Here is a 22,813-nt window from a genome sequence, read left to right on the forward strand (position 1 = left end):
AGAGGCAGCTGATCGATGATTTTATCTCATCGATGTTTCTAACTCTCTATCCCTCTCTCTTCCTCTCTGTGAAAAATCAATAAAATATATTTTAAAAAAAACAGAGCTGAACAGCACAAGATGTTAACTCCTCCAGAGTCGGCCTGTCCAGTTGTCAGGATACAGAAAGAACAGGGAGAAGGAAGTCTGACCGGTGAAGACTGGAAGGAGGACCCGTGGGCAAAGACAAAGCAATCCTGCCAGGAGGGTGCTTGTGCATTCTTGCAGTAAACACCAGGCTGTCCCCTCCTTTCCTCTCTACCTTACTGTGATATAGTAAAGGCTGATCAGTTCCTAGTCACCGCTAATAAAAGAACAGTATGAATATAAATAAATGTGGCAATGTTTTACATTTAAGACTTTTATTTTTTTCACCACCTGGGTAGATGAAGCTCAATGCTACCCGTGTGGCCCCCAAGTCCTCTACCCTTCACAATAAGGACATTTGCTCTATGGTTTAGAAAGTGCCTACGCTTTGGCGTCTGACTTGTAATGGGTCAGGGTGCGTGCAGAAGGGTCGGTGGCATTAATCCACCTGGGCATCCAGTAGTGGGTCAGCCAGTCAGCCCGGCCTGGGTAGTGGCGTTCAAAGATTTGACGGTAGTAGTAGCCTTCTTTCGTTTTAGGAGTGTTGAAGGGAAACTTCTGGGCTGCAGCTGCCATCATCGCATCATCAACCTGTAAGAATGAGAGTATAAAACCAAAATGTTGTATTTTTTTTTAAACGGCACAAAAATACATGTATTTAATTTGGCTTCATAAAACCAAAAGAGAAAAGAAAGATATGAAAAGGCTTGACTGTAAATATGGCCGGAGACCTTCTGCATCATCCATCTCTTAGAAAGTGTTAAATATCACAAAATGTATAGCTGTGGAACTTTTAAAGAACATTCAGATTTATATTTCTAATCTCTGATGGTTGTGTTTTATTCATTTATATCTCATAGTGTCTGGCGCCAAGCAGGGGCCCAGGGAGGTGTTAAATGAAGGTCAGTGACGATTGGTTAAGTCTCTTCTCTCTTTTAACATGAGACACTACTTTATAATCCTGTGTGCTAGTCAATTCTTAAAAAAAAGAGGAAATCTCTCCTACAGATACAAAACATTGAAACTAAGCACAAGATAAACTCTATACCCAAATTGTCCTATTTCAGAAAATACTTTTAAAAGCATCCTACCTGATGTTCAATATGTTCCTGTAAAATCCTAAACCAGGAATTCTTAACTGAGGTGATGCCGTCACTGAAGGCTTCTTTCGGTCGCCAGAGAATCTCTTTCGGAAGCAGGTTGGAGTCCTCAAATGCCTCTCTCAGGAGGTGCTTTTCTATCCCGTTCTGACATGAGAACAAAAGGAGCATCAGGAAAAGCTCCAGATACAACCAACACCACTGGCCGGTTTTTATCCCGAACTGATGCGCCTACCTTGGGAATTCTCATATCAGGCGGCAGAGACAAGTAATAGGAGCAAAACCGATGGTCCAGGAATGGGACTCTCAACTCAAGGCTTAAAGAGGAAGAGAAGAGATCCAAGTCAAGATGGATATTTAGTGCCTGTCCGTTTAGATCCTGGTTTAGAGTTTCCTAGCAATTCTACCAACCTCTAAGTATTGTTAAGATTATAATGTCATTTTTTCAACCCTCCTATTGCCCTGTAAGAACGCATGAATACATATGTATTACCTCATCTAGGGAGTGAAACAAACAGTTTGAAAAGAATTACTTTTACTTTTCCTCTGTGAACAAGTGAATACCTATCTCAAAAAAACAGAGAAAGAATCATGAGTGGCATGGATGATTGAGAACATCCTTTTTGCCCTAACTGGTGTGGCTCAGTGGATAGAGTTGGCCTGAGGATGAAGGGTCCCAGGTTGGATTCCGGTCAAGGGCATGTATCTTGGTTGTGGGCACATCCCCAGTAGGAGTGCAGGAGGCAGCTGATCGATGTTTCTTTCTCTTCGATGTTTTTAACTCTTTAACCCTCTCCCTTCCGCTCTGTAAAAATCAATAAAATATATTTTTTTAAATGGGATTACTTTCTTAAAAAAAAAAAAAAAAAAAGAAGAAGAAGAAGAAAAAGAAAAGAACATCCTTTGCTTGGACCTTTCAGACTCAAAAGTTTTTCTGGGTGAGACCATTTCTTGTCCTATTAAAAGCAGTAATGATAATTCAAATTTTTTTTGCTCAACTGATTGAAAATTTATATACAAGATTCAGTATAAACCAATGTTCCACTTTCCCCTCAGGGGTATCATTTGCATCCCAAATCCTGGTGATTGATGAGGACAAATGGATAGGACTTCATCAGTCACCAGGATTGGATTCAGTTCATTGCCACCCCCATAATTTAATAGTATTACTCTCTAATCTAAGTGTGATTGGTAGAAGCAACAGAAACATTTAATGTTGGTTATTTATCATGTATAGCAAGTGTCTTCAACTCTCCAACATGACCAGCTAAAAAGTGAAACTTTATAACATATACTTTTCTAATCCTCACTCGGGGACATGTTTTTATTATTTTAGAGAGAGAGGAAGGTGGAGTGAGACATTTATGTGAGAAACATTGATCAGTTACCTCCCACATGCAGGAGATCGAACCCACAAATTAGGTATGTGCCCTGACCAGGAATCGAACCTGAAACTTTTTGGAGTACAGAATGATGCTACAACCAACTGAGTCAACCAACCAGGGAAAAAGTGAAAACTTGAGCCAACAGGAATGATACCATAGAAACCTGGTTTTATACTCTCATCAAACCTCTTGCATCCTCTTATCCCTATGCAGGATCACCACAGCATCCAGCAGGCAGGTGCTCAGCACCTGTGACAAGGAAGTGTATAATTTTCACTTCCTTCAAGACTTAAAAGAGCTGCAACTGCCTTCCCTTGCGAATACTCAAATATGAGCAGAATGTTTCTATTTTTGTGAAGGTGGAACTCAGTCTAGAACAACCTGTGAAAGTCCTCTCACATTCCCACAACAGCACTTTGACCTTAGCCTAATTCCTCTGGGGCTAAGAGACAAGTTTCATTTTCTCTATGAAAGTCACCCGGCAACATATAACCAACGGGAAAGAAAAGAAGTTGGCCATCGCGCTTTCTGTGCTTGAGGTTAATTTTTAGCATCGCCTCCAAAAACACTGACCTACCCGTGGGCAGCGGTAGTCCGATCAGCGCGGAGGACGTCGAACAGATAGAGCTCCTTCAGCAGCCTCTCGCTCTCCTCCTGGGCCTTCTCCGGAGAAGGAGCCTAGCGTACCAACAACAGCTGACAGTCAGAAAAACACAGACAGATGTGCTTTGAGCAAATAAAAGTTTTGCTTCTTCCTCTTACACATACTCCAACTCTAAAGGTGGGTAAGGCAAAAAGCCGCAGAGTTTAGGGAAGGGAGGGATGCTCCATAAAACATGTCTTCCTCCAAAGAACAAATACAGTGGGCACACTGTGCAATAACCACAATATCACAGGGGATTAAGAAACTTGATTCCCTGCTTAACGAATAGGGATTATCTGACATTATTAAGACTTCTTTCTCCTTTCAAGAAAACACAGAGCAGACAGTATCAGATTTCCTCATATACCTCCCAAGGTACTCAAAAGTGTTATTGCTATACTGAAAAATAGTGAAATAATTAATACTTTCCTCCCTTTTTTTTATTTTTCATGCTTTTCTGAACCTAACACCAATATCCTCCCATTTCTGAATGCTTACCTTGTGAAAATATATATAACCCTGAGTAAGTTCATCTGAGCCTTCTCCAGAGAAGATCACTACACTATCGGTGTTCTTCCGAATGTACTTGGAAATTAAGTACATACCTTAAAGAAGAGACAGAAATTACTATTAATGTCAACATAACTCTTCACTAAAAATGTCATTTATTTGGCTTTTGGAAACAGCTACAAGTTTTGTTCTTAAGTTAGATTCATCATTTTTGTATAGTGATACTGGTATGAAACATATGAATTTTTTAAGATATTTGCATCATTGTTCAGTTTAGCAAAATTTCTTGGTTTAAAAGCATTAAAATTTTAAAACCTATATGTGAAATTGTGGAATGGTTTGGGCTGTAAAAGCATGAGTTTTAGATTAAGTATACAAAAAACAGTAAGAGTTAAGGTTTTGGTAGTTTAGTTTTAATTTTTTTAAATACTATCCATCCACCACTTTTCACATATAGTTAAATATTGTTTAATATAAGTTATTAAAAGATGCCCATTGCTTCCTGCTCCATTTCCCTGTAAACCAGTATATTTGTTCTTAACACTTCCCTAGGCAGACTTTTTAGACATTTTTATTAATTGCTTCCCCCTCCACCCCAACGAAGTATTAACACCAGATAAACTGTACAGTATATCTGTTCATGTATTTTGGCTCCCTTGTGAGAGTCCTATCAGTTTCTGAGTCTCTTATAAAAGAGGCATATCTAAGCCGGTACATATTAGAGGCTCAACAACATTGGATCAGTCTGATTTGAAATATACTTCTGATATTGGTGTGTATCCACCAGATAAAACTAGTATTGCCTGTTACTGACTGATAGGTTGTATGATGAAATATTTATCGGAATATATCTAAAATGAGTATTCCTTACAGAAAATTAGTTACAACATAGACCTATTTCCCTATTTGACCAAGAAACATTAAACAGAGAAATTGGGGAGAGGTTGCAGAACAGACATATTTTCTCTTTAGAGAAATATAAACAGTGATACTATAAATGTGGAAGTTTAATTACATATTTGTTGTCCCTCTCACTCCAAAAAATTCAGGGAATTCCTAAATGATCTTGTCTTAGACAATTGGTGATTATTTCCGTTCATTCTGGAGTATGCTCTGTAAACTGTTGCTTGAAATAATATTCTTAAAACTTATAGTTTTTTCAGAATTAAGTCTTTTAGATATTATAAAATACCTTACCCACTGAAGCGCGAACTGTTGTAATGTCATAAGTTTCCAAGGAAAATATGACTTCATCCAGGGCCTGAATACCTTCCTCATGGTTAAAGAGGACTTCATGGTGTTCACTCCCAATATGATTTGCCACCTGATCATATAAAGAAATACCCACACACTTGTTATTTAAAGAAAAGAACTGCCCTTGGAAATAAAACTTGACTCTAGTGTACAATGTCTTATAAACTAACAATAGCGGAAAACTATTGGCAAAATAAGGGGAAAGGGTTCAGTAGAACCCCCACAATATGGGGAAGTGATTCTCCAGACCTCCACATAGAAGTCCCACCTAGTCAAGTTCCCTTGCCTCCCCTGGTCCCTCCTCTCCACTTAACCGCCAAGAGGTAGAACTCCCATCAGCCTTTCACTACAAGACTCCAACCTAACAGTGAGAGGCTTCCAATTTCCACCGTCCCAAACACAAATCTACTTTACCTAAGCTACCTCATCTCTCCCTAGCCCAGCATGGTCCTACTCTAACCTTGGCCATCTTTTGGCCCTCTTGCAATGACTCATTTTATACCCAGGTTGTTATGCCTAAATGAAATGGCCCCTCCCCTTATTCTATTTTCTTTGGCTATTTTGGATTCTTTCATCATTAATAAATTTGCTTTGGGACTGCTCTCTAGCTCTTTACCAATCATTCTATGTCAGTTTTTCCAGATTAGGAATGAGGTCTCCTGCACACTGAATGTGTACTACATCACCTTTACCCATAGTCCTAAACATACTATTTTATGAAAACAAACAAACAAAAGACTCAAGCCCTGGCTGGTGTGGTTTAATTGGTTGGGCGTCATCTCATGTACCAAAAGATTGCTGGTTTAATTCCCAGTCACAGCACATGCCCACATTATAAATTCAATCCCCAGTAGGGAGCTTACAGGAGGCAGCCAATCAATATTGTTCTCACATCAATGTTTCTCTCTCTCCTTTCCTCTCTCTAGAAATCAATTTTTAAAAATCTTAAAAAAATAACAGCTAACATTCACCAAGTACTTACTACATGCTAGGCTCTACCCTGTGCACTTTTTGTGAATTACATAATTTCCACCTCCAAAACTATCCTGTAGTAGATACTATTACTACCATTACATAAGGGAGGAACTTCCAGGTGGAGCTAGGATTTGAAATGAGCGATCAGGCTCCTAAGCCTGATGGCCTAACCACTTTCGAAAGGAGAATGATTATCTTAGGGTTTTTGTGAGAACTGCATTGATCATGGTAGGTAAAAGTATCCAGAATACAGTGTACAACATAGTTGAAACTGGCATTTTATTACATTTTAATATAGCTAATGCTAAAACAATTAACCAGAGTCAATAAGGCAGAAGTACAGGATCATCATTACTGACTTTCTTTTCATTCTAGTAACAGGCAGAGGTAGCATCTTACCTTTCTGGCAGCTAGTAAATCAGGACTGTCTTCCATGCCAATTGCGAATGTCTGGAAAGGGTACCGGACTTGGGCCTCCTTTAGCTGCTTCAATAGGGTGGCAGCAACCAAACTGGAGTCCAAGCCCCCTACGAGCAAGATGACAGGTGTACTGGTCAGTCATGGGCCATGCACAGATGGGGGCAGATGACTTGCATTCAAATTAAGCACCAAGATTGGAGTTTTATCATTTAAAATCCCTGACTTTTATAAACTGAAAGCCATCTTGAATAAGAGAAAAATCTAACATAGGCAGTGATCATGGTAACAGTATTTGAATTGGTTCAATAATCATTACACACAATTCTAAAAAAAAAAGGTTTACTCACTCATCCCAACAATAATTATAGTGTAACTTTAAGTTGCTAAATAACCAGAAATATAAAATGCAGCTTAGAGAAAACTGCTTCTCCATTCTATAATGAAGAAAAGATTAAGTCATAAAGTAAATATTTTATAGGCAAAACCTCAGGGATAGCTAACAAATCCTTTAACTTAAACAAATACATAATAAATATAACTAGTTGTTGTTTTCTAACAGTCTTCACCTGATAAAAGACAGCCGATCCTTCTGTCTGTCATCAAACGTTTCCTAATGGCATTGTCAAAAAGGATTCGGAGGTTGCTCTTCACGGTTTCTAGCTCAAAACCTGCAAACACATAAAGTAAGTGAAGCAGCGCCAGACACGCTCAGGCTGAGTTACGTGCTGAGAAGAGGTATACAGTCATCGACATCTATCCTGGTGGCATTTGCTCAACAGTGAAGTCTGTCAGACCCCACTGTGCACCTCCAAATTAAATAGGAAATAGCTCATCAATAGGAAACCATCCAGTGATGCATGAGTCTAATCCTCCTTTGGGAGAGAGGTGGGGAATGGGTAGGTGGCGTTTGCTTTATTACCTGGGGACAGTTTCTCCACGCTGTCATAGAGGGCGTGTAGAGGCTCATCTCTGCAGTGGTGATATTTAACCATTTCCACCGATGCAACTTTGCCATTTGGTTTTAAATCCAAAACCTCATAGTGTCCTGGGAGAAAAGGCTCCACTTTTAAAAAGGGAGCTGTGGAGTGCTTCAAGTTAACAAGACCTACAAATTCAAAAGGACAACTTTATTTGAATTAGCACACTTCAGTCACTTTCATGATTACTGAATATCCTTTAAATTCCTATTTGTTTTTCCTCTTTTTTAAAAAAATATATTTTATTGACTTTTTTAAAGAGAGGAAGGGAAAGGGATAGAGAGCTAGAAACATCGATGAGAGAGAAACATGGATCAGCTGCCTTTTGCACACCTCCTACTGGGGTTGTGCCCACAACCAAGGTACATGCCCTTGACTGGAATCGAACCTGGGGCCTTTCAGTCTGCAGACCAACACTCTATCCACTGAACCAAACCGGTTTCGGCTGTTTTCCCTTTTTAATACAAATGCATATCCATTGCAGGAGCAAAATGAAATGAGTTTTTGGGAAGTCATTCTAAAAGTAATGAGAAATAAAAAACTGTTGCAGTACCCTGGCTGAGATCATTCGGTCTGGAAAAGGCTTATGAAGGATATAAAATGTGAGTCAAGAAATTTCAAGGGATAAATTGAATTTAAGATTATAATTCTATATTATATCAAATTATCAGACCTCCACTGCCCAAAGGAGACATAGTGGAGGTCTGCTTTTCCCTGTGTTCTCCTTATAGGAGTTTCCTAATAGTACTTAATATGTATACTTCTTCTGTGCCATTTGAAATGCCTGAAAGTAGACCAACTCAGACATCTCTTAGTACGCACACTGTGACTAGTATTCTAAGGACCCTTTTATTGATCTCATTATTCTTGCTTCAGCCAATATTAAATCTAGAAACTAAGTGAGAAAGGACTTGAAATAAAGCAAAAAGAGACATGCAGGCAGACCAAATTTTAGGATGCTACCACCGTCCAGGTAAGAGATTAAAGATGACTATTGCCCTGGCTGGTGTGGCTCAAAGGTTAGAGCACTGGCTCTAAGACCAAGGGGTCTTAGGTTCGATTCCTGGTCAAAGGTACGTACTTCGGTTGCAGATTCCCCAGCCCGGGTGGGGGTACATGTAGGAGATAACCAATCGTTGTATCTCTCTCATGTTGATGTTTCTCTCTCTTCCTCTCCTCCATCCCTTCCACTCTCTCTGGAGATCAATGGGGAAAAAAAATCCTCATTTTTGCATATTAATCATATATTCTGTAACCTTAATGAACATAATGGAAGGAATATACAGGGTGGGGCAAAACTAGGTTTACAATTGTTCATACGAAAAATAATGTAATCCCATAAACCCAATAATGTAAACCCAGCGACCATAACGGCAGAACGACTGCTCGACCAGTCACTATGAGGTGCACTGACCACCTACCTCTTGGTCCCTTTCCTCAGCCAGCAGGCTCCAATTGCCGATGGCGAATGGGGAACTGGGGTGGCGGCAGGGATGTGGGCAGCGCCAGGTCAAGGCCCCCACCCCACCGGTCACCCCACACACAGAGGGCAACCTGTGGTGAGGGTGGGGCTGGCAAGCAGTTGGGAACGGCCGATCCCTTGGTCCCTCCCCCGGCTGTCAGGCCCCCATCATCAATGGGGAATAGGGAACAGGGAACCAGAGTGGGTGGTGGCAGGGGAAGAGGCTGGCTACCAGCAGCCTGTGAAGATGGCCCCGATTGCAGGCTTGGCCTAGGGACCATACCCATGTACGATTTCCTGTGCCAAGCCTCTAGTAATTAATAAAGAATAACACAAGAATAAACCATTTCATGTACTCATAACTGTAAACCTACTTTAGCCCCACCCTTTATGGGAACTCTACTTTCTATTCAATTTCCCTGAAATGTAAAACTGCTCTAAAAAGCAGTCTATTGATTTTTTTTAAATATTAAAAAATCAAATGATCCTCTGCAGGAAAAAAGGATCAAAGAACTAAACAGACATTTCTCTAATGAAGATATACAAATGGCACACAGACAAGAAAAGATGCTTGATATCACTGTCAACAGGAGAATGCAAATCAAAAGGACAATGAAATAGTACTTCATATGTAGTAGAATGGCTGGAATCAAAGTTAGGAAAAAAGTGTCTGTGAGGATGTGGAAAACTGAAACCCTCATATACTGCTGACAGTCTGCCAATTCCTCCAATAATCAAAAAAGAGTTACCACATGACCCAGCAAGTCCACCCTTAGGGATATACCCAAGAGAGATGAAAACGTATGTCCAAACAAAAACTTGCACACAAATGTTTATAGTAGCATTATTCAAAATAACCAAAAGGGAGAAACAACCCCCATGTCCACCCACTAACAAATGGATAAACAAAATGTGGTATATCCATGTAACAAAATATCGTTTGGTCGTAAAAAGTAAAAAAAAAAAAAAAAAAAAAAAAAAAAAAAAAAAGTAAGTACAATACATGCTATTAGATAGACAAATCTTGAAGACATTATGCAAGTGAAAGAAGCCAATCACAAAAGACCACATGGTATGACCCCATGCATCTGAAATGCCCTGAATAGGAAAATCCAGAGAGGTTCAACAATTGATGGATATAGAGGGATGGGGAGTGACAATTAAAGAGCACAGGGTTTCTTTTTTAGATGATAAAATTTTTTCTAAAATTCACAGGAGTTTGGTTGCAGATATTTGTGAATATACTAAAAGCTGCTGAATTAGATACTTTAAATGGGTGAGTTGTAAGCTATGTGAATTATATTATCAATAAAGCTGTTCTCAGAATGCTAAATAAGTGTTTGCTATAGGTATGGTCTGGTTCCACAGAGTAACAATTGCAGGGCCAATCCTAACATTATAATACCAGAGGCCCGGTGCACACATTCGTGCGCCGGTGGGGCCCCTGCGGGAATGGGTCGAAACCGGCAGTCCAATGCCACCTGCTGCTCCTGCCTGCCACTCCCACTCATCCCGGCCCTGCTGCGCCTGGCCCTGCTGCGCCTGCCACGGGCTTGTGCCCAGTCAGTCCCTATCTGAGAGGCTCATGGTTCTGCAGCTGCGCTCGCCAGCCATGAGCCCTGTGACTGACATCCATAGGTCAGCTGAGTGGCACTCCCTTTGTGGGAGCTCACTGGCCACCAGGGAGCAGCTCCTGCATTGAGCGTCTGCCCCCTCATGGTCAGTGTGCATTATAGTGACCGGTCTACCAGTTGTTTAAGCTTTTATATATACATAGATAGATGATAGAAGTAAACTTGCCAAGACTTATGGGATCAAACTATATGCAAAGCATATCAGCACAACAAAAATTAAATGAATTTACTACATAGATTTATACTTCAAGAATTACAGAATTTAAGTGCTAAAAAGGAGAATCCAACCACTTGGTTTAAAAACACAAGCAAGAGGATCCGTGACTTAGTCAATCACCTGTAAAATTCTGGATTGCCCCCTATGGGACCTGGGGTGGGGGTGAGGGGGTATAAAATTCAGGATAATAATGAAAATCTGTAGAAAAAATATATCATTACCTTTAGCTTCTGAACACACAGCCAAAAATCCATCTTCTGTCATAGCTCTAAACAATGGTCTGACTCCATAGGTATCTCTGCCCAGGAATACTTTCTTATTCGCTGTATCCAGTAAAATAAATGCAAATACCCCATCCAACAGACTAGCAGTTTGCTCAATTCCTCCTTTGTTATAAAGATGAAGGATTATCTCACCATCCACTTTGGTTTGATATTCAAATGCAAAATGTTGTTGCAGCTTAAAGAAATAATAGCAAAATTAAAGTGTTAGAATCCTTCCATTGACTAATGATTTTTTTTTAATTTATTAACTAGAGGCCTGGCACACAAAATTTGTGCACGGGTATGGTCCCTAGGCCTGACCTGTGATCAGGGCCATCTTCCCCAGATGCTAGCAGCTGGCCTAAGCCCCCGCCACCACCCATCCCCGGTTCCCATTCACCATTGGGCAATCGGAGCCTGCCAGCTGAGGAAAAGGATTGAGAGGTGGTCAGCGCGCCTCATAGTGACTGATCAAGCGGTTGTTCTGGTAGTTCTGCCACTATGGTCAATTTGCATATTATATAGGATTTTTTTCTTTATTAAGATTTTACATATGTCTTTATTCCCCCTTATTCCTCCCACTCCCCCACTCATGCCCTCACCTCCCTGCTGCCTATGTCCTTTGGTTAGGCTTATATGTATACATACAAGTCCTTTGGTTGATCTCACTAATAATTTTTGAATGCCAAGTTCTTTCAATATTTCTACTCTCAATAATCATTTCATGCACTTGAGTGGCTTAGAAGAATCATGGCATTCCGTGAAAATGTTAGTTGCATTCTCATAAACAGGATGCGGAGATAATGCACCAGAACAGCAAATGCTTGGAGGTTATGGAGGGGTGGGCAAAAGCAGGCTTATAGTTGTTTGTAGGGAAAATAATACAATGATTAATAAATAATAATACAAGAACAAACTCTGTTGCGCATACTCACAACTGCAAACCCACTTTTGCCCACCCCTGCATATATATAAATTAAGCAAATGGGTTGTCCAGTTGCCATGACCCTAAAAATGTATCTTCTAGTATTGTGAAATTTTGGTTTCCAAATGTAGTACTGACTAAGTTTCTTCTAGTTCAGCCTAAAAGACCCACCTACAAAAATAGAAAGCAAAAGCACAAACTTACTTGGCACAATTCCCTAGCAAATAAATAATAATAGAGTCAGTGGTCTAAAACAAAGCTGCAGGTTCCTGGGGGAGGACATCCAGTCCCCCCACTCTGCAGTGGAATTACAGGGACTTCTCACAGATGCACAAAACGACAGCAGAGCTGATTAGAGCACGTGCTCCAATGGAGCAGCAAAGAGACCATCTCTATCACCGCAGAGTAAGGAAGTTTAAGTTATGCCCCCAAACCCCCTGGGTCTCCATCATCACTGGCAAACTGTTCTCAATTCATGATTTTCGGCTGACAATGGGGAGAAAAGGGGTCCTATAAAATCAGGTGAAAATTCTAGATAAGTTTAAACATTTAAAACATGTTTTTAATTTTCAAAAAGTAAGTCTAGCCTGGCTGGCGTGGCTCAGTGGATGAGCATCGACCTATGAACCAGGAGCAGAGCCAGGCCACATGCTCAGGTTGCAGGACAGATCCCCAGTGTGGGGTGTATAGGAGATAGCCGATCAATGATTCTCATCGTTGATGTTTCTCTCTCTCTCTCTTCCTCTCTGAAATCAATTAAAAAAATATATATTTTAAAAACTTAACATTTGTATACATACAGCCTATGAAACATGCTTCACAATCTCACTCACTCTTTAAACCTATGGATCTTCTGTTTCTAAGCCCTCATAGAGCACAGAACACAAAAATGGGGGTTGGCTGCCTCCAGTGTCTACCTCTTTGTTGCCTCTCCCTGTTCTAAGAGACCATCAGAGATGATCTCTGTCACAGGCAGGTGAGGTGTAGAAATGGTCTTCTGCTGACCTTTCTGCACTTACGTACCTGAGGGACGAGTGGCCCTAAAGTATCCAATGATTTTAGCAAGCAGCAGTTTCCCAAATCTTCCCTCCACTGCCATGTCATCACAGCTCTTGGGCGTAAACTTTGCAGGTAATTTATGGGTTAATGATTCACAGGTACCACCTCCCACTCTCCTGAGAGAGAAGCTCCCATAGCTTGCTACCATCTGGAAATCAGTGCCCTCGGACTTGGCTGCAAGGCCCTGCTGCTCCCTGCAGGGAGAGGGCCTCCTCTATGCCCAGCCTTCACTCAGATTCCTCCTCTCCTTGTCTCATTCTCCTTCCATTCCCAACACACCGCAGGCTGCTTTTTAGTGGTAGAAGTAAATTTTATTTTCATCAACAACAGGAGGGCTTTGGAGCTTCTGTTGCAGAATACTTTACAAGAGCCTAAGATGTCCATTCTTTAGTCAGGTTTCTAGCTGCTCACACTGCATTACCACAGATGACAGACAGAAGCAATGGAACCTCTCTGCTTTTGACAATACAACATACTTCGCTGATTTACAATAGAAATATTTTAAAAATACTTAACTTTTTATAACTATTAACTTTTTATAACAAAACACACAAGACAGTTCAAGTAAACAAGGAATTTCCTAACTCGTTTAAGGCAAAAGTCAGGCTAATAGTACCATAATACAATCTAGCATTCTTGTGTATTTGGTACTAATTTGGCTTAAGAAAGAAGTTTTAACGGCTCCCCCTCCTGGACTCCACTAGCAAGAAACTCCATTCTTACCTTCCCTATTCACCATATTGTCTTCAAACACCTAACCCAGTGGTCGGCAAACCGTGGCTCGAGAGCCACATGTGGCTCTTTGGCCCCTAGTGAGGCTCTTCCACAAAATACCACGTGCGGGTGCGCATGTACAATGCAAGTGAAATTTTGTGGCCCATGCACAGAAGTCGGTTTTCAGCCTGGGCGAGTCTATTTTGAAGAAGTGGCATTAGAACATTCAAGGGGCCAAAGACATGTGGCTCACGAGCCGCGGTTTGCCGACCACTGACCTAGACAAATGATGCCTGATGTATATATACTAGGCCCTTAATAAATGTGAAAGGCATTTGATGAGTAACTATAAACACTTTTCAAATGAGAAGTCTGTAATTGAGTGTTCCTATAAGCAGACAACAAACAATGGCAAAAGCTACGCTTTAGAGATAAAAACTGAAAGTCCAAAGGCTGGTTAGACTATAAAACCCTACCCAGGAATGATAGGTGTGTAACAAGAAGGCTCAAAAAATACCCAGAGACATGAACCTTGAATGAAATCTGACTCAAAACCAACAAACTAACTAACAATAAAAAACCAAGCTATAAATATATTCCTGGGAAACTTGGGGAAATATAAACTAGATACTAGAAGGTATTTTGGGTTCTTAGTTTTAAAGATAGCATTGGTATTAGGTTGGAGAATGTCCTTATTCTTAAGAGATATATGCTTGCATGTTTAGAAGAGTCAATAGTATTTGTAATATACTCTAAATACAACAAAAAATAGATGTGTATATGTATAAATATAGAGAAACAGAGATAAAGCAAATATGGCAAAACATTAACAGATATTCAACTGGTTTTCATTGTTCTGTTCCTTAAAAAAAAAAAAAAAAATATATATATATATATATATATATATATATATATATTTCTTTTTCTTTTTCTTTTTTTTTTTTTACAGAGAGGAAGGGAGAGGGATAGAGAGTTAGAAACATCAGAGAGAGACATGGATCAGCTGCCTCCTGTACACTCCCTACTGGGGATGTGCCTGCAACCAAGGTACATGCCCTTGACCGGAATCGAACCTGGGATCCTTCAGTCCGCAGGCCAACACTTTATCCACCGAGCCAAACCAGTTAGGGCTGTTCTGTTCCTTTTAAAATTAAAAGTCGGAAAGAAGGATGACCTTGCAAATTTTAGATTTAATTTTTCTTATGAAACATGAGCCAAATAATTCCAGATTGGAAGGTTTTTAAGTAAATTTAGCTTCCTCAGGTCAGAATTTCCATCCCCTCACCCATTCTCATCCTAAGAGTAAACTTTTACCAGATTAGAAAGCTGTTCCGATTTTAATGCTGCTAAAAGTCCCACTTCTTGCATTTAATTGCATCTGGCTGCCTTTCTGTCCTTTGTTCTGATTAAGTGAAAGAATGCAGTCACAATAAATATCTTAAGGACAGCATTATAGAAAAGCTACAAGTATGATCACCTCCAAAGTATTAAATCTCAAATCTCTGTGCTCTTAGAATGATATTCCAACTCCATACTATACCAAGTCCTACTTGATCTGGTTCAGCCTGCCTTCCCAACCCTATTGTTTTCTTAAGACAATCTGAGGACAGCTTCCTACCTCGGGGCTTTTACACCTGCTAGTCTCTCTACAGAAAATGCTCTCCCCAATGCTGGCTGATGCATGTCCACTGCCTCTCAGTTCGAGTGTCAATTTCTCAAGAGACCCCCTCTGACTACCCTATCCCCCATATCCATCAGCCCCATATTCATTTCAGAATGCTGTCAGATGTGCAATGACCTTTTTTGTCTGCTCCCTAAATAGAATAAGCTCCTTTACAGTGCAAGCCTACCTCTTTTATCTACTACTGAATCCCCAGCACCTAAAACCAAGCCTAGTATAGGCTCTAATTAACCTTTAAATTCAATGATGGGGGGGGGGGGGGGCGGGGGCGGGAGATACTAAGAGTTAAAAAACCTGAATTGTAATTCACATTTTATCTTTTCTGTGTGTGACCAAGTCACTTCACCCTTCTGCTCTTCAGTGCCCGGCCTATATAACTGGAACAAATGAGTTCATGAACATGGAAAGTGCTTTGAAAGTAAAAACCATTATATAAGATATGTAAAAATGATTACACCCAATGAGCTCTGCGGCTTAATCACATCAAGATATCTTCTGGTTTCATTCTGTTTACCTTCCGGTGGTTGTAGATTTCCCCGTTGTAACATAGCCACAAATAAGGGTATTTCTTTACTCGAATTGGCTGCATTCCAAACAGCTGGTCCACCACTGCCAACCGGTGAAATCCAAAGCAGCAGTTGGTATATCCATTGACATTCTCAAAGCGAAATGCATCCGGACCCCTGTGTGCGATCTTCATAGCACTCAGACACTGGACAGAAAGGCAGTCATCGCTGCCAAAGAGGGCCCAGATGCCACACATGGTGCTGTGAAGCAACGTGTTCTCTATGGAGGGAAAAGCAGACCCGTTAAATACTCAGCATCTGATCCGAGTCTGTATTACGTCTTGATTCCAAAAACTTGCATAAACAATTTCAAAGACTGAAATATAAACTATCTTATCTACAGCATAGGATGGCAGGCCAATGGGAGTAGAAAGTAACTTAATTTACTTACAAGTATTCAGAAAAGATGGACGGCCTTTATGTCCAGCCAGCTATAGCAGCTTAGCACCCAAAACCTATATCTCTCTCATCTTGGGATTTGGTCAGCAAGAGCTGACAGTGTTCAAGCCACATTCTATTCTGCATGCTAGGGTCACTCCCAAAATACAGATGACATGTAGGCTGGCTTCTACCCAGAGACCCCAGCCCTACCCTCTCCAATTCAGAATCTCAAAAGCCCTCAAAACTGCATGAGACTCTCTAGATTAGGACAGTATCTTCAGGGTCTCCTTGACAATTAAATGTATATCCCTTTACCTGTACTAACTGCACATAGAAGATAGCAGATGGAATGGAAGATGATACATACTGCTAAAGTGTAATATGAAGGCCCTAAGTGGTTTGGCTTAGTGAATATAGTGTCAGCCTTTGGAATAAAGGGTCCCAAGTTCAATTCCAGTCAAGAGCATGTACCTTGGTTATGGGCACATCCCCAGTAGGGGGTGTGCAAGAGGCAGTTGATCGATGATTCTCTCTCTCTATCTCTCTCCCTTCCTCTCTGTAAAAAAAAAACAAACAAAAAAAAAAACAATAAAATACATTTTTTTTAAATAAAGTGTAATATGAAGATATACAGCTGCTATAAGCGTTTCACAACTTCTAGTTTACCACTAAGTGATTTATTCAAATGTGATCAAAGAAATTATAAAGAGAAAAGGAAAGCAGTATTATCTGATTCAGATATTCTGGCTTTATAACAACAAAAATTACACTGACAGAAATACACAATGTTCACCATCCAAATGCCCTAAAGGATGGTCTCAAATATTTTTGTCTCAAAGCTGCCTTGGTCAGTAAAAAAGCAGAGTAGATGGGCCATAGACAGAGATGACATATCTGAAAAACAGCTGGATTCATCCCAAAGGCCAATAAGTAATAGATAATTCCTATAAATGTTAATTATCTGGCAACTTAAATTTTTCAATTGTGAAATAAAGGGCTGTTTTATTTGGATGCTGCCAGCTCAAAACAGTTATTTTATCAAAATAGTAATTTGGAAAATTGTTGATTTTTAATCTTTAAAAATAAATTTGCAGCAAGTGCCTAGATAATTTGGGACAAAGATCATAAAGAAATATATATATTCATGTTATATCAATCATTTTGAGCAATCTTCTGAGGTTATTTGATTTGTATCTAAATGAACCTCAAAGCTTCATTTGGCCTCTTAATGAGACTAGAACAAGTAATTGTATTCGGTATTAACACAAGCAACTGGGAAATACAGTATATGTCTTATGCCAGTCCCTTCCACACACTGGGCCAAATACCCAATAATGTTATTTAGTGGGAAAATTCACTGAGATTTAAGAATGACTATTGATAATTTACCTACTTTTGACTCCAGACATATATACAATGGACTATCACTAAGCCATAAAGAAGAAAGTTTGTCATCTGCAAATTACATGGACCTTGAGGTTATAATGCTAAGTGAAATAATTCAAAAGAAGATAAATACTATATGATTTAACTTATACATGGAATCTAAAAAATAAAACAAAAACTCATAGACATAGAGAACAACAGATCAGTGGCTACCAAAGGAGAAGGGGGTTGGAGGATTGGCAAAAGGTGTGAAGGGGGTCAATTGTGTGGCAATGGATAATAACTAGACTTTTGGTGGTGAAGGCTTTGTAGTGTACACAGCTATCAAATTACAATACGTACAACTGAAAGTTAAACTTTACAAAATATGGGCCGGAAAAGTGCTTTGAAAATCACGTGAGGTCATTAGCCAAGCACGTATTTAGTACCTAGGTCCTACTAATGTTGCTTAGAGAATCCCACTACTAAGCCTGCTAAAGATAAATACTAACCGCTAGCTTGGAAGGGAAAGGGGGGAACAAGTTTGTGAAGCATTTACTTCTCCAGCAGAAAAAAAAAGCCGATTAAAACCAATATCTATTGTATTTATTGGAATCAGTCTCATTAGAGGGCAAAGGTCCTACTGCTGTTACTTGTTCCCAGTAATTAACCATATCTATAATATAACAAAAGGGTAATATGCTAATTAGACCGGACATCCTTCCGGGTCCCAGGTGCTGAAGGGAAGCCTGGTCCCCGGAGCCAGTAGGGTCTCTGGTTTCCTCATAAACTTCTAGAGCAGTGCTGGCCAACACAAACGGAAGCCACATATGTAACTTTAAATATACTAGTCGCGCCATTAAAAAAAAGAGAGAAAATGTGAAATTAACAATAAAAACATTTTATTTAGCACATTTTACCAAACATAGTATCATTTAAACATCCAATCAGTACTGTATTAACAATTATCAAAGAGGCATTTCTCAACTGGGACTAGCACATCTCAACTGGGACCAGCCAGCATTTCAAAGTTCTCAATACAGTCACATATGGCTAGTCCCTACCCAATTGGATTGAATTGGATAGTGGTTTTGGTGCATTACTTTCTGATTGCCAACTACCTAAACTTCATGTCACTTTATTTTTTCATTAAGATCTGAGCAGCCAACTCCTGGTCAGGTTCAAGACCAGGAGTTGCTTTTTTTTTTTTTAATTCTCACCCAAGAATATTTTTCCCATTGACCTTTAGAGCATGAGAGTTGGGGGAGGGAGAGAAGAAGGGAAGAGAGAGACATAACACATGGAATAGTTGCCTCCGGCGCTCCTCCTGATCTGGGCCGGGGATCCAACCAGCAACTGAAGTACGTGCTCTAGGCCGGGAATCGAACCCTCGACCCTTCGGTCCGCAGGCGATGCTCTAACCACTGAAAAGGCCAGGGCAAGACTAAATTGCTTCTAAATAATCTTTCAATCATTGAAAAGAAAAAGAAAGAAAAAAAGAGTTTTCGGTGCTTTTACATTATTATTAGTCAAGCACCCAGAGCAACAGATGCTGGGTCTGTGGGCCACGGGATGAGAAGAAAACTGGTCTTTGATTCAAAATAGTAACATTAACACGAAGTTAGCTCAGTGGAACAGATAACCCACTGAAAACGAGTAAGCCAGTTCTTTTGCCTTTTTCTGTACCACGCCGCCTGTGGCACAGAAACATATCTCTTCCCATAGGTTTTGCTCAGCAAGTCACCTGAGTGGGGGAGGAGTTCAGGCAAAAGAGGCGCAGCCAGAGGTGAGAGGGAAGTCCAGATCCCGAGGCCCAGACCCACAACCCCGACACCGCCCCCTCCTGGCCCAGGCCCAGGCCACCAAATGCCCCTGGGGCTCTCGCCAGCACCGGCCACGTGCACCCTCCAGCCGGTGCTCGGGACGGTCTCGGGCCCGCGACAATGTCCACAGGCCTCCACGCAGGATAATAACAAATAGCAAAAATTCACAGGGGACAACTCAGGCTGCCGCCTTCCCCCTCTCCGCTCCCTGACCCTCCCGCTGCGGACCACGACCCTCCCTCTGCCGCCCGCTCCCTCCGGGTGCGCAGCCTGGGCCCCGCCCTCTCCACCCTGCGGGAGCCGCAGCCTCCGCCGAGCCCGGAGCCGCATCTGCCCGCCCATCAGCCGGGCCAGGCGGCAGCGCATCCTCCTCCCGCCCCCGGGGCAGCCCCGCGGCCAGCGGGGAGAGGCGCGGCGCTGGGCGCGGGAGCCGGGCTTACCTGTGCGGGAGCAGGTGGCCCGGAGCACAGACCCGGGCAGCAGGCGGCGGGCGGTGGGCGGCGGGCGGCGGGCGGCGGGCAGCGGGCAGCGGGCGGGGCGGCGCGGCCGGCCTCCTTTCACTTTATACCGCCTGCCTCCTGTAATGCGTGCGGGAAGTTTCATCATGCCCGCGAGAGCCAATCCGCGAGAGCCGGGGCGTGGCTGTAGGCGTGGCGTGGGCGTGGCCTGGCGGGAGGGCGGGACAGGGCGGGGAGCCAGGGGTGCGAGGAGGAGCTGGGAGAAGCTCCTCTGTTTCCAGCTCCTTAAAAGTGTTATTGCACTTGCTGAAGAATGGCTTCAGAGGTCAGTCCAGGGGCCCAATGACACCTGGGGTTACCCTCCCTGCTGTTCTGACAATTAGGGGATTTTTAAAAATATGTATTTTATTGATTTTTTTACAGAGAGGAAGAGAGGGATAGAGAGTTAGAAACATCTATGAGAGAATCATCCATCAGCTGCCTCTTGCACACCTTCTACTAGGGATGTGCCCGCAACCAAGGTACATGCCCTTGACTGGAATCGAACCCTGGACCCTTCAGTCCGCAGGCCTACTCTCTATCCACTGAGCAACACTGGTTTCAGCCAATTAGGGGATCTTTTACACTCGGTTCTTAGGGAAGGTTATTTTGAGTTGTAACGAGATAGATAGCATTGTGGAGAAATTGTATTCTAAATGAACCTCAAAGTCATCATGAAAAAAATTAATGGTCCTTCTGGAGTGCTGTGGCTCCACAGAGTTCTCATCACTTTAGTACTTAGAATTTTTCAAGATGGCAGGAACCCCAGCCGTCTCTCGTTTCCTTATTTTAAAGATAGAAACAAGGAGGTTATAAGACATGGCTATGGTCATATAAGCAGTTAGTGGTAAAATGTACCCAATTGATTGCAGGAACCCCTCAGCATCAGATCTTCCTCAGATCCTTAATTGCAAGGGAGACTAGTTCCTCCTTACTCCCAAGAGAGTGACTGATACACAGATGCAGGCAGATACACAAATATTTGCTAAACTAATGAACAGTGGGGCAGAGAGGAAGAGCTGGAAGGGCATCCTCTTTTTACTAAATACAAACTAGATTTCATTTTGCTCTCCCTCAGTCAGAGTTAATTTCCCCTTCTTTGGATATGCAGCCCAGTGGATTTGTATTTTATGATGGATCACCTTTAAACGTGTGAGGTGGTTGTACTGTATTTGTGTTCCGTCACACTGACGCCTTCTTAGTTGTGTTGAGGTCTTCACCTTTTGAGTCCCAGAGTCAGCTCCATGGATACTACCTCCTTGTTTCTATCTTTAAAATAAGGAAACGAGAGATGACTGGGGTTCCTGCCATCCTGAAAGTCTAAGTACTAAAGTGATGAGAACTCTGTAGAACCACAGCACTCGAGAAGGGAAATTAATTTTTTTCACCCCCACAATGCTATCTCACTGCAATGCAAAATAACTTTGCAATCTTGATATTTTCACATTAGGCCCTGATACTCGTAGTTCCAGGATGTGAAATCAGGGCTGCCTGGATCTACAGGCCATTCTCTCTTCATCACATTCTGCCTGTGCAACAAAATGGCAGGAAGGGCTGGGATACTGGCAACGCTGCTGACGGAGAGTGAGGGGCTGACAAACCTCTCTTATTTTTACTGAACATGAATTATTTCCATTCAGGATTAAATACATGTTCTCTTCCAGATTTCATCCCTGTTCCTAGATTGGAACATAACCCTAAAATTGGGCTCCCCCCCCCCCCCCCCCCCCCCCCCCCGCTATTATCTCCACTAAAGTTTGAAAAGGAGACTCCATTTTAAAGATACTGTTGAACGGGTACCAGTTCTACCCTCAGGTTTACTATGCAGTACACGGAAAGATGTGTCCTCAAAAACAGGTGTTTAAGCCTAACATTTCTTCATACAAAATCTAAGTCAAGTTGGTAGCCAACATAGATAATTGGTTCCTAAGCACTTTAAGTACAAAGATTCCTTTTAGAATCACATACAAAGGTTTTCTTCACTTTACCCCACAAGCAAATAGTATGTTTTTGGTATCCCTTTGATAGAGAAAATATACCACCATGATAAAAAAATATATATATATAAGCAAGGTAATGACTTCATAACTCTCAAATAAATTTGTATTTTATTAATCACATCAGCACCAAAATAAATTGAGAGACAGAAATCACAAATGCAACACATACTCAATTATGCAAGTTTGATATCCCCACACAATAGTATTCCTGACGGGTTCAAAAATTGCCAAGAATATAAAGCCCCTAAGCACAGAGCATGCAGTGGACACGAAGTAGTTGACAAGTAGATGGCAAGAACCAAGATGACAGACGACTAAGTTCTAAGGCTCCTTATTGCCCTAAGTTTTCAGCATCAAACAGACGTCGCAATATCCTCATCTACATAATATCTCTTAAACCTGGGAGAGTAGGCCTTGTATCCACATTTTACAAACATAAAAATGAGGCTCAGAGAAGTTGAGGGAGTTAGCCAGACACACAAGTTTCAATTAAATCCTAAAGAACTGAATCATAATCTGTATAAACCCAGAGCCCATTTCCCTTACCATCCTGGCTATGCAGTGGAAGACAGATACTTGATATGTTCTCTAGTGTGGTTGGCTGTGCCAATATCTTCCACTTGTCCCTCCAGGGCCACTCCCCCTCCTTCTCCACCTCACTTTGGGCCCTGGCTCCCTTGTCCTCCTCTTTCAGGGGAAATGTCCCAACGGAGACCCTGTAAGGAGACACAGAGGAAGGGAAGGAGAAATACCAGGACATTTCTTCTCCTGACTCCCTGACCACAAAATTCCTCTCCAGCAGTCCACAGCACCTGTCACCTGGCCTTCTCCATATC

The 22,813-nt window shown here is 41.5% G+C and overlaps 1 protein-coding gene and 1 long non-coding RNA gene across 2 annotated transcripts in view; both read right to left on the reverse strand.

The window, feature by feature from the left end:
• The window catches only part of LOC311628999, a 201,475-nt gene that overhangs the window by 117,552 nt on the left and 61,110 nt on the right, over nt 1–22,813 (reverse strand). The gene's annotated exons all lie outside the window — the stretch shown is intronic.
• On the reverse strand, nt 381–20,060 carry ASNS (asparagine synthetase (glutamine-hydrolyzing)). The gene is made up of 12 exons (XM_084896677.1): nt 19,921–20,060; nt 15,860–16,131; nt 10,925–11,162; nt 7,333–7,518; nt 6,980–7,081; nt 6,393–6,520; nt 4,962–5,088; nt 3,753–3,859; nt 3,189–3,289; nt 1,462–1,543; nt 1,218–1,373; nt 381–717 (listed from the first exon to the last, which is right to left on the reverse strand). Exons 2-12 carry the CDS (start codon nt 16,106–16,108, stop codon nt 508–510), a joined length of 1,686 nt encoding a protein of 561 aa, XP_084752803.1. The 5' UTR covers nt 16,109–16,131; nt 19,921–20,060; the 3' UTR covers nt 381–507.

The sequence above is a fragment of the Pipistrellus hanaki genome (genome assembly GCF_964339955.1).
Source record: "Pipistrellus hanaki genome assembly, chromosome: 10".
NCBI classification, from domain to species: Eukaryota; Metazoa; Chordata; class Mammalia; order Chiroptera; family Vespertilionidae; genus Pipistrellus; species Pipistrellus hanaki.